Raw genomic sequence first — 12,524 nt, forward strand, 5'->3', positions numbered from 1 at the left:
GAGGTTTTTTACAGAGGTTAACTAACTCACTGCAGCCCAGCCAACAGGGGCCAATAGTGGGGAGAGCATTAGAAGCGCCAGAGAAAAGCAGTTCAGAATTGCTAGAAAATCAGAAATGTTTTTCAACGGCAAGGGCTGAAGACACAGGATACTGTGTTTGTGTGGGGATGAATGGTTCTCCAGCAGGAAAGTCCACGGTCAATTACAAGGACCGTAAACAGAGCTCTGCATATGCAATTAGGGACTAGCAGAGAAAGGGGAGGGATGAAACAGAACCACACACAGCGCAGCAGGCAGAATCCCAGCTCACTCATCCAGTGTTAATTCAGGACGTAAGAGTGAGAGTTTACAGCAGGCTTGCTCAGCCTTGGACCACCGACATTGTGGGCTAGGTGATTTTGTTGTGGGGGCTGTCCTGTGCATTCTGGGATGTTTAGCACCCTCCTCCCCAGCCGTGATACCCAAAAATGTCTCCAGACATTGCCAAATAGTCCCTGGGGCATGCAATCACCTGGCGAGGACCACTGGCTTAGGGGTTGAGCTCAGTGAAGATGCTGTGGTCCCTGGAGCTCAGGGAGGCTCAGCATCACAGAGAGGGCCCACCTCATGGCCACAAATGAGGCCCTCGCCTCCCATGGGCCATCCCTATAGAAGAGCAGCAGGTACCTGCCTCCCCACCCCGATTTTCAGCATTGATGACACTAGTGTATTTCAGCAGGGGGTTCTAGGGAGGACACCTAATAAAGCCTGTAGCAGCAAGAAGAAGAGGACAGACCTGGCTTTAAAGCCCCCAGAGCTGACCAGTAGAAATATACCATGGAATTCCTCTTACTCACTGTGGATTTCCAGACAAGCATCCTGTGGGCAAGTTCCCCTGCCTGTGCCCCAGCCACTGGGAGCCAGAGCACTGTGGAATGAGCCCCATAGGCTGGCTCTCACCTGTGTGCCTTGGCCTGTGCTGTGCCCTCCACCTGGAATAACCATCCCTTATCCCCGCCCCCCATTCTTCAGGATCAGATCCAGGACTCCTCCTTCCAGAAGTGTTTTCTGACCCCAAGCAGCCTGAGGGTCCTTTCTCAGCACCATGTTATCATGGGGTCTCCCTCCACCACTAGACTGGAAGCCCCTCAAGGGCAGAGCTGGTATCACTTGCCTCTGTGCCCTCCAAGGCCTCTCAGTGCCAAAGCACAGGCTGCTGGGGTGCCATTAAATGAACACACTCCTCCATGGCAGCTGCTTTTTCTGAAGCCCTGGGCGCCTGGTGGGGAAACCTTAGTCTTCATGCACACTGCACTCTCCCTTGCCTTTGACCCAGGCAGTCACAAAGCCCTGCCCACGGACCTCGTCCTCTCTTGTCCCTCCCCCTCTGTTTCTTCCTGATTGTTCCTCCTCCCCACGCCCCCACACACACATGAGCCCCTATGGTCTCCAAAGGAAAGGGATCCTTATACCCAATCAAGAGACGGGGAAACTGAGGTCTGGAGCAGAACCAACCCTCCTGGAGGTCATACAAGGTGAGAGCAGCAGAGCCAGGACTCAACTGAGGTCTCCAGAGTCCCATTATGCACTCCTCCCTTGCATCATGATGTTGAGTATTCTGTGAACCCAACCACAAGGACACAATGGGCAGGGGTGTATGCAGGTTGCATGACAGGGAATCAGAAGGGGCAGCTGGGGCCGTGGGAGCACCCAGGGAACCCTCCTTTGATGAGTGAGAGCCACTATGAAGAGGGCACCTGAGCAAGAAGGGCGTCCGCGGAGGCGTGAAGACTGGCACAGGCCCCCAGGCAGGTGGGGACACAGCTGAGGGAGTTGGGCACTCAGCTCCAGCCCCTGGAAGGCACTGTTCCCAACTGAAATTATATTTTCAATTTCTTGTCTGAGCCTCCAAATAGAAACATCTGTGGCCCAGCCCCAGGCCCTGGTTATGAGTTCTTTCCTCTTTCCTCTGGACTATTGACAACTGTTTCATTTTCTCCCGCTCTAGCTAGGCTGGAAGCTCGAGAGGTCACTCTGTGCAACTTGTTTGGAAATGACCATAAATGAGTCTGGTTTTGCTGAGATGGTTACAGAACAGCGGGAATGGGAGCGTGGAGGACAGACCCTACATTCCTGACACGAGTGGCGGCAACGGGAGACCTCCTGAGGCCGGGATGCGAGTCACACTTGAGAGCAGAGGTGGCGCAGGACCTGGGATAGTTCGACTTAGGATCCTCTTCCCTGAAGGCAAAGCTGACAGTCTGGTCTTGTGCAATGTCGCTGTGGCAACAAAGCCAGGTGGCGGGAAATCACACTGCCCGCTCTGTGACCTTTCCCAGGGCTGGGACAGCACGGGCCTAAGCTCCAGGACCTGGGTTGTCTGTGACTCGAGGTGCGACCTGGGGCACAGACCTCCACTCTGGAGACCCCCATCTGTGAAAGGAAGGCCCACATCAGGTGGTGTTCAAGGGCTTTTCTGTGGATCTTGGCAAGTTGCCAGATGGGCCAGATGTGTGGTGTCCTCGGTGCTGGCCCAGGTGAGCATCAGAGGTCCTTATGGGGCAACAGAGCTGGGTAGCCAGCACATCTCTCCCTGGATTAGGACAGGGTCGATCATGAACTTCTATTCAATGGTGAACTCTCTGAGAGCAAGAATCCAGTCTTATCCGGCTGTTTCTTCCATGGAGTCCAGCCCAGAAGTTCCATGAAGTTGAAGTGATGGGCCCACAGGTCTGGTCCCTCCTGTGGTAATGACCTGAGACGTGGCCTGACTTCAGGCCATGGCGCCACAGATACCCCCTTCCTGTCAGGGTGGGGACCTCCTGTGGGAAGCAGGGCTCATCCCCCAAGAGACAGGGCCCTTTCTCCCCAGGGTCTTCACTGACCTTGAAGGCCACTTTCCCAAGTTTCTCCCTTTGAGCTGTTTGAGAATCTGGGATGAAAACAAGACGCAAAGCCTTTGTAATCCAACCCCTCAGAACAGGATTCCAGGAGGCTAGGCCTGCTGTTTCCCATTATAGTGGTATGTTATCTGATGGGTACTTTGGCGGGGGGGGGGGGGGGGGGGGGGGGAGTGGGAGGAAGCCAGCATTCCCACCATTCACTCACCCACTCAGCTTCTCTGAGAATAGTACTGGGAAAAACCTCACCGTATTAACTGCCCAGGTGGACCCGCCACGGTGGGACAAGTGACAGGGGAAGCAGTAGGCACAGGATGGATGCTCACACCTGGGGGAGGGGGAGAGGGAGGGGGAGGGGGCAGCCCACAGTCAGGAAAAAAGGACCCCTGGACCAGCGTGTTACAGCAGGCCAGATGCTAGAGGGTCAGCACTTGACTTGACATCTGACTCACAAGGCAGCCAGGAAGGGCGACGGAGGGATAGGAGCTACCCTCACTGGGCACCAGAAGTTCTCAAAGTGTAGTCCGGGGCAAGCAGTGCCAGCAATTCCTGGGAACTCCCCATAAATGCACATTCCCAGGCCCTACCTAGATCTCCTGAACCAGAACCCCTGGGGGTAGGACCCGCTGATCACACCCTCCAGGGATGCCTGCTAAAGCCTGAGGATCACACCCTAGAGCAAATCTTCCCAATGGGTGAACCAGAGATGGGTACGGGTGTGTCAGAGCATTGATCCACACATCCATCAAGGGGCTGGGTAGGGTCTGGGCCAACCAGAGTCCCCAGGCCAGTGCTGTGTGCTACACAGTGTGTGCTACACAAATGTGATTTTTGACCTGAGACAAGGACTAGGAAACATGGCTAGATGCCTTGCCCAACCCCCATGCCCTGACAGTGAACAGGGACAGAAAAGGGAAGGGCAGGGACTCAGCCTGGACCTTACACCCCAGACCAAGGGCTCACTCCTGGCTGCAGGCAGTGTTCCCAGTTTCCTCATCATTTCACCGTTTTGTTCCATGGCACACCACTAGAGCTGGGGTGGGTGGGGTCCTGGGAGAAGGGGACAGCTGACCGAAGAGGAAGAGGCACTCTGGGCCCGCGCTCACACTCAGATGGCTCTGGCCTGAGCTCCCTGATGGACCAGAGCTCTGAGTTATTGTTGAGCACTGGACAACTAGGGCTGAGCCCAGAAAAGTCCAACCGCTGGGCCCATGGGAGGTACTGGGTGAGTCCTGCAATGGAACCATTCTTGGGGGAAGAAGAGTTTTTCCAGATGGAGTAGCTGGAGAGGTCCCGGGTGATGCTCCCCAAGCCCGGACCCCAGGAAGGATAGAGAGACAGATGGAGGTCCTCAGGGTGGGGGAGGTGGGCGGAGCCTGTGCCTAGGGTGCGGTCCACAGCCCTGCTTGGCAGGCTCACCTGCAGGAAGGATGCCCCGTGGCCTCCCACCCGGTCCTGCAGAGGGTGCCAAGGCCAGTGTCACCTCCTTTTTCCACTGCCGCTCTTCTCTCATCACCTGGAATGAGTGGCCCTTTGTACATGAAAGGAAAGCGACCTGCATGGGCCTTTAATCCTCCCGACGAAAGAAAAGCCAGCACATGACCCCACAAGAATGCTTTGTGCCTGGCTTGGTGGGCAGGCAGGTGGACGGATGAACAGACAGACAAATGGATGGGGCGTCATGAGGGTTCCCAACATCTCCCGCATCCCCTCTCTGGGGTCTCCACTGGGAATGGGGCTCCAGTCAAGGCTCACTTACGGGCAGGTGGGCAGCACCCCTAGGCTGCAGGCGAGCCCCCTGGATCTCAGGCGGTCAGAGCCACGGGGCCTCAGTATCGTCCACATCGTCCTCCATCCCAACCCAATCATTTCATAGTCAGGGACATGAGGTTCTGCCTGAGGTCACACCGGTCACACCGGGCCGCTAAGGCAATAATAATAATAGTAAGAGCTGTTTACGGAAAACCTGGTAAAGTGCTAGGTGTTCTTCACAACAAGCCTGCGCTTGGCTCGCCCGTTGTCCCTGTCTTACAGCTGACAGCGTGAGGCACAGACAGAAAGACCAACAGCTCATGGCCGGAAAGCAGAAAGACCAGGGTTCAAACTCCAGAACCCAACTCTCACCACTTGCAAGTTCTACCTCTTCCCCGGAAAGCACTGGAATCCAGGCCTTCTCTTCCCCTCCCTGTCCCCCCCCCCCCCACCCCCGCCCACTGCTCCCCGAAGGCCTCCAAGTCATTGCCCGAAGGCTTTGTGGAGGGCCTGCCTGAGGCTGGGGGTGGCCCTCCAGAGTGCCATTCCCAGTCCTGGGGCCTGGCCAGTGGGCTCATGAGTGAAGTGAGCCCCGACTCACCCCGAGTCTGAGCTGGACTGGAGGAGTCAAGGACCCCCACCCTGTGTCTGAGACTATAGGGCCCCTGGCCCGGGGTTCAGAGCTCCCAACCTGCACCAATAGAATGACTGGGGCTGCTCCTCTCTAATGCCAAGGGTGCTGCTGCTACAGGAAGCCATTTGTGAGCTACACCCTAGGGGCCACTGAGGAGTTGGGCCCTCTCGCCATCCTACCCGGCGCCTTCCTATCCCCGCCCCTCCCCCTATCCGTCCTTCCTCTTGGTTGGACCTAACAGCACTTGCCACATGTGGTGGCTACCTCAAGAAGCACCTACTCATACCATCACCCCTGCCACGGGGGCATCCTCAGAAGCTGTCTGGAGACCGGTCACCTCACAGGTCACACACGTCTCCACGTGGGCCACGGAGCCCACAAGACGCTCCATACAAACAAGCCCCAGGCACTGTGTCCTTCCATTCTGCAGGGACCCCGCCTCACCACACACTCCTGGCTGGGGAGACCCAGAAACCCACCCTCCTTCCCACAGGTCCAACCACCCCCAACCACCACACCTCCCAGCCACTCAGGTGAGGTTCCACAGGAAGAGACAGACCGGACTCACCTGGTTCTGATGCAGAGCTCTAGGGGCGGGACGAGGTCATTGTCTCTGTCCTCAGGGATGGTCTGGGTGGTGTCTGGGGGGCAGGAGAGAGAGGCGCCCACTCATCAGCCCAGGACCCGAGCTCGGCCTACGGTCGGCACCGACAGCCCAACTCTCTGGCACCTGTCCCACTTCTCATCTCTATGGGACCCACCCTTGTTCCCACCCACCAGTGCTCTTCTGAACCACAGCACTCTTCTCATGGCCTCCTACCTCCAGTCTTCACCCCCACCCTCCTGCCCCCTTCAGCTACCAGAAAAAGTCTTTCTCAAAACACATCTGATCTCACCACTCTCCTGCTCCAAAACCTTCCATGGCTCCTCGTTGCCTGGAGAATAGAACCCAAACTTGTCGGCATGGTATTCCAGGTCCTCTACTACGTGGTCTCAACTCCACCTTAGACCCCCCACTGCCATCAGTGTCTCAAGGCCCAGCTCTGGCCCCTCCTGTAGGAGGACCCGCCAACACACGATCTCTGATCCCCCAGTCCAGACCCGGGTCTGCATGGTTCTCTGCCCCAGGGACATGCAAAGCCAGAGGGTGCAGGCCAGCGGAGGGCAGCGCACCGACAGTCAGCCGGATCTGCTCCTGCTGGTTGGCCAGGCCGTCGTAGTAGTACAGGTCGAAGAGCCTCTCAGCCCTCCAATTCCTCAGGAGCTCCGGATGCAGGCTGAAGAGGACGCTGAAGTGGCTCTCACTGCACACCACCCAGATGGGGAACCTCGGAGTCTTCAGGAAGCAGCCCACCTGGAAGAGGCGGAAGGAGCGGACAGAGATGTCTACGCCAGCACCAGGGAAAGGCCTGAGCATCATCCATCCAACCCCGGGGTTGGGCTGGCCTCAGAGAGACCCTGCTGGGGATCACGGCCTGCGTGCCACGCTGGGGGCCCCAGGCACCACTCCCAGACACCAGCTGGTCTCCCGGAGCCCCAGCACTCTCTGGGCCTTTCCCTCACACACAGTCCTGCGAGATACCCTGGCCGGAAACCCAGGCACCCCTGCCACTTCGTCTCCCACACCTCGCTGGTTCACAGTGCGCCCATCCTGCCTCCAAAACTCCCTCACAGCCAGCCTCTCCTCCCCAGACGATGGCCTCCAAAGCGGTTCTTCCACACCCCTGGCCCACAGCCGCACCAGCCTCTCATCAGCCCCCCCCATGCGCCAGCATGGCGAGCCTCTGTGCCTCTGCACCCACCATCCACCACCTAGAGCACTACTACACGGGTCCTCCCCTGCCGGGTCCTGCGTCGCCCACGTTACCCAAGCAGGGAGCACGAATCACCTCCTTGTAGCTCCCAGGCCGGGGGGGGGGGGGTTACCAGGTACTAGGTCCCAGGTACCCGCCTTCTCTCCCACAGTGCGTCACTGCCTCACAGCGATGCGCCGGCCTGCCCTGCACACTGGACTATATACCCCTAGCAGCAAGGGCAGAGGTTCGAGGTCAACATCAGCAAATGTTTGACAAATGAAGGTCCTCATGCATGAAGTAGATCTTCAACTAGGTAGGACTTTACCTTGAAGGCAGGTGGGCTTAGAGCCCCAGGGGGAAGGGAGAGAGGGCCTCTGGGCGAGGAGTAGGGAGGGGATGCCAGGAAAGATGTCTGGAAACACCCGGGGGCTAGCAGGGCATTTGGGAAAGAACACAGGGGAAAGGGAGGATGAGGGCTGGCACTTTCTGATGAGAGACTCCTCTGGAAAGCTCCCCACAGAGACTTCCATGGCAGAGGGGTGTTCGGGAAAGGCAGATACGATGGAACTTACACCCTCAGTGCTGCTGCTGTTCTACCAGCAAAGGGCAGAGAAGTGGCAAGAGCTCCCCGCAAAGTCCTGCTCAGGTGCCCGGCTGGCTCTGCCCCTAGGACCAGCCATCCCTAAGTGTGCTCTCTCCCGGTCACCTGTGACTCCCTTGAGCGGCACCTCTCCCCCACCCCGGACCCAGGTTTATTCAGCTCTGCACACACCACAGGCCAGGCTGATTCTGGCCTAATCCCCACCAGCCCCAGGGAGATGTTTGCATGCTCAGGTATTTACAGCCACAGCCTGCGGATTAAGGAAAGAATGGGAATTATTTTTCCAGTGGGGAGAAGGGCATACTTTCTCTGGCCTGTCACAGAAGAGTGGCCGAGCGGTCTTCCTGGGGCCTCTTGGAGCCCTCCTGGGAGCTGGCTTTGGGCTGGGGTGTCTCGGACAGGGGGGCTGTGCTCACAAGGCCCTGAACCAGGTCCCTGGTGAAAGGCTTGCCCATAAACAGCCGCCTCCTCCAAAGGGTAGGAAGGCGATCTTTACAATGCACTCGATTTCCCATTTTCCAAGCATCCCGCCCCACCCCCACCTGGCCAGTAGGGCTCTCACCCTGGCCCCTTGTGACATTAAAATGTGACTACAGAGCCCGCTCGTTGGTGGATGCGGGGGAATTAGATGCCTTAGAGGACGTGGCCGGACGTGCCTAAACCCCACTGCAAAGTTGGCTCCTGTTCCAGGCTCAAAAGAGGCTTTTCTGGCAAGGGCATCACCTCGAACAGGGAGCCTTCTTGGGGACTCATGGCTCATTCACTGCAGGAAAAAGAACCATGCAACCTGCCAGGGGGCAGGCGTCTACATAATCAGCCACCCTGAATTTTCCAGCAGAGGGACAAAAGGGCAGCGTGCCATTTATTTATTCAACGGTCAAAAGATTACAGGCAAAAAAGCTGCCCAGAGACTTTATAAATGAGTTTTCTCATTCAGGAGCCCCTTCCAAGTGGGTGACATTTTCCAAAGATGAAATTCACTTCCTGTGGGTTTGGAGGTAGCTGACCCAAGGCTTGGGGTGAGGAGTGAGGCTGGGGGGCACATTTCCCTCAGTACAGTCTGAGGCTTTCTCCTGGTGGGTAGACGTAGTTACAGCGAACATTCAGCACAGTTAGGAATCACTTTTAAAGGGGGATTCTTCAATCTTTTGCAAGGGTGAGGTGAGCGAATGCCCCACCCCCATCCGGGGACTGCCAGCTTAAAAGCCCTAATTCAAAAGAACCAACATTTGATTAATGGCAGGGTTGCTGTCTGTCATCTCTAAGGGTAACTGTCATTCAACCTGACACACTCTGGTCCTAGGCACCACGTTCGACAATGGGGTTACAGTAACGAAGGAAACAGCAACCCCCTTGTCCTTACGGGGCTCACCAGGTTAACGGGGAAGACAGACAGTAACCAAATAATCATCCAGACACATCTGCACTGCATTTCACTGAATCTAAGATGTCATCGAAGTTGCCATTATATTTTGTTTCACTAAGAAAGAAAGCAAGCTGGCACTTGAAGTCTGACACACCATCGACTGCATTAACGCATCAAAATCTCAGAAATGTTCAAATGTGCACGAAGTTTGCATCTCAAGGGGCACCTGGGTGGCTCAGTTGGTTAAGCGTCCGACTTCGGCTCAGGTCATGATCTCACAGTTCGTGGGTTCGAGCCCCGCATCTGGCTCTGGGCTGACAGCTCAGAGCCTGGAGCCTGTTTCAGATTCCGTGTCTCCCTCTCTGCCCCTCTCCTGCCCATGCATGCGCGCGCTCTCTCTCTCTCTCTCTCTCTAAGATAAACAAACATTAAAAATAATTTAAAAAATTTTTTTTTAAAAGTTTCATCGCAAAAGCAATGAAATGTGACACTTTGAATCAAGAAGAGGCCTCTCCGGGAAAGAATTGAGATTCTACGGTGGAGAATGACAAGGTAGCAGGGGACTGTGAGAGCAGACCCCTATTTAGATGGAGTGGTTAGGTCAGGAAAGCCTTCCCTTAGGAAGTGACAGTTAAGTCAAAATGTGAAGGGAAGAAAAAGCAGGGGCAAGTCTCACAGGGTCTTGTAAGTTGTGGGAAGTTTGGGACTTCAGTCTGCATTAGTTTGCTCGGGCCGCCATAACAAAGTGCCACAGACTGGGTGCTTCAACAGCAGAAAGTTATTTCCTCACGGTCCTGCAGGCTGGAGGTACCAGAGTGGGGTGTCGCAGGGCTGGTTTCCTCGGAGGCCTCTCGCCTGGGCCTGCAGCGGGCCACCTCCTCCCTACGTCTTCACGTGCTCTGGCCTCGTGTGTGTCTATGTCCTAAGCCCCTCTTCTTACGAGGATACTAGTCAACTGGATTAGGGGCCACCCTAATGACCTCATCTTAACATAATCACTTCTCAAAAGCCCTCTTTCCAAATCCAGTCACATTCTGAGGCTCTGAAGGTTAGGACTGCAACGTGCCAACTTGTGAGGGGTCACAAGTCAGCCCTGAACAGTTTCAGAGGATTGGAAAACCACTGACAGGTGGAAAGCAAAAGAATGATGTCATTCAATCTGCTCTTCTAAAGATCACACTGGCTTCAGTGAAGGGACAGAACTCGGGGGGGGGGGGGGTGGCGGTGGGGCCAGGGGCCAGAGGTGTCACTGGTGTCTAGATCAGCGATACTGGTGGCTTGGACCATGGTAGAAATGGACAGACTGGAAAAACAACTTAGGGCAGGAGCCACATGACCTTGTGATGGGTCAGCCATGCTCCAGGGGTTGAATAAGTGAGTGGATGGTACTATTTGCGGAGCTGGGGAAAATGGGAGGAGGCTGCAGCCAGCAGAGCCTTCCCCGCCAAGCTCAGTCCTTGCTCAGATCCCTTCGTGAAGGCAGCAAGGCACGTGCCCTACAGGGCATGGGAGAAGCACTGAAGTTAAACTTCTGGTCCCATGCTGTCCTTTCCTGGACTGCCAGTCCCCCACTGCCACAATCACCACGAGCCAGGAGGGGCTGGCCTTCCAACTACAGCTAGACAATGCGGTGCAGCCCACATTTGTGAGCTCGAGGGCAGGGAGAATGAGGTGCAAGTCAGATAGGCACGACCAGCCCACTGGGGTCATGGAGAGCCAATGGGGGCCCAGAACACAGCCGGGCTGTGGCAAGAGGCTGGCTAGTTCAGCAGGGGGTGCTTGGCCCAGAGCTTCCTCTGCTTCCCCCCAGACACACCGGAGTGTGGGCATCTAATAAGCTCACCAATAGGCAGGACCTCCCTACCCTCCAGCCCCCACATACTCAGTAAGGGTCCTAGAACCTCCCAGCCAGAGGCTGCACTGAGAAGCCCAGGACAGGCTGAATGACAGTCAGGCCCAGTTCTGCCATCTGGGACAGAAAGCCCTCCTTAAAGAGCTTGCAGCCTCAAGGCAAAGGAGCAAATCCCCCTTGCTGCAGGGAGATACAAGCCCCAGGCTTCAGCCAAGCATATAACAGCAGAGGGGCATCCGGATTCAAAAATCCGGATCCTTGTAGGGCCTGAATTTCTTCAATCAGCAATTTATTCCAAGGGAAAGACGACCCCCAATTGATGTTCCCATCAATTATCCTCCACAGACCGAAGGAAAATAGTTTACTTTTTGACCAACGCCCTCAACACAAGAATGAAACCAGGGCTCATGGTAAGCCTGGGGATTCCACGAGCCTGGCCAAGGTTACCTTTCTCAGCTCATGGAATTTCGGGCTAAATGCTTTCAGAGCCCACCCAGGGATGCTCAGGGGCCCTGGTGCTTCTCATGGGCCACGTGGCCACATTCCTGGGCTCCCTCCTGACACCAGCAAATCAGGGAGGGAGCCCTATCATTCTTTTCTCCCTAAGTCTTTGGAAGCCACAGGTTGGCCTCCTGTCCGTGGGAGAAGGGGTGTCACCCAGAGAGGGAATCTGGATGTGCAGCCATGCCAAATGGCCCATTAGCAATGGGACAGGATACCTGACCCTGTGGTCATGCAGGAAGGGCACCACGAAATCAACCAGAGAACAATGTCTTCTCTGAAGACACGAAAACCGATGTTCAGACAAGGTCCAGCGGTAGGCTAGATAGGAACCCAGGGCCCGGTGGCCCTGCCCACCCTATAGACATACGGTCACCCTACCCTGCCCAGCTTTGCCTTGGGCCCAGCCCTTTCCAGGACCCTGGCTGCAGGGAGAGAGGAGGGAAAGGGACTAGTACACTAGCAAATACATGGGTGGCCTGTTAGGGGTTGAATTATGCCCTCCACAAAAATATGTTGAGATCCTAGCCCCCAGTACTTCAGAGTGTGACCTTATTTGGAAATAGGGTTGTTGTAGATGTAACCAGTTAAGCGGAGGTTAGTGGAGTAGAGTGGGCCCTTAGCCCAACATGACCGACATCCTTCCTTCTAAGAAAAGGAGGAGGCCCATGGGGAGAAGATGGCCACATGACGACAGGCAGAGATTGGCATGATGAATCCACAAGCCAAAGAATGCCAAGAGTTGTCAGAAAACGGCAAAAGCCAGAAGAGAGGAGGATGGATTCTCTCAGTAGCTTTCAGCAGGGACATGGCCCTGCCAACGCCTTGATTTTGGACTTCTTCGGGGAGAACTTCTGCTCCCGGACAATCTCTACTGTTTTAAGCACCCACTTTGTGGTGCTTTGTTGTGGCAGCCCTGGGAAACTACACCATGGCCGAAGAGCTCAAATCCCCTGTCCCTGGAGAAGACCCCATCCCAACACCTGCCCCCCCCACACGTACACACACGTGTGCGGGTGCGTGACAACTGCACCCACTCTGGCCCACGATCACACTATAAATCCCCAGGAGTCCCTTTGAAACAACCTTTCCCGGAAGATGGTATCCGCTGGCTTTGGGGGTGAATTACGTGCCTATACTCGA

General features: G+C 55.9%; 1 protein-coding gene across 3 annotated transcripts in view; it reads right to left on the reverse strand.

The window, feature by feature from the left end:
• Positions 1 to 12,524, reverse strand: part of MINDY4 (MINDY lysine 48 deubiquitinase 4) — a 109,810-nt gene that overhangs the window by 4,022 nt on the left and 93,264 nt on the right. For all 3 annotated transcript variants that reach the window (XM_058724689.1, XM_058724690.1, XM_058724691.1), the window contains exons 16-17: positions 6,439 to 6,619; positions 5,834 to 5,906 (exon numbers count right to left, since the gene is read on the reverse strand). In XM_058724689.1, coding sequence (XP_058580672.1) covers positions 5,834 to 5,906; positions 6,439 to 6,619 — 254 coding nt within the window. The remainder of the gene's footprint in view (positions 1 to 5,833; positions 5,907 to 6,438; positions 6,620 to 12,524) is intronic.

This window comes from Neofelis nebulosa, chromosome 4 (assembly GCF_028018385.1).
Source record: "Neofelis nebulosa isolate mNeoNeb1 chromosome 4, mNeoNeb1.pri, whole genome shotgun sequence".
In the NCBI taxonomy this organism is placed as follows: domain Eukaryota; kingdom Metazoa; phylum Chordata; class Mammalia; order Carnivora; family Felidae; genus Neofelis; species Neofelis nebulosa.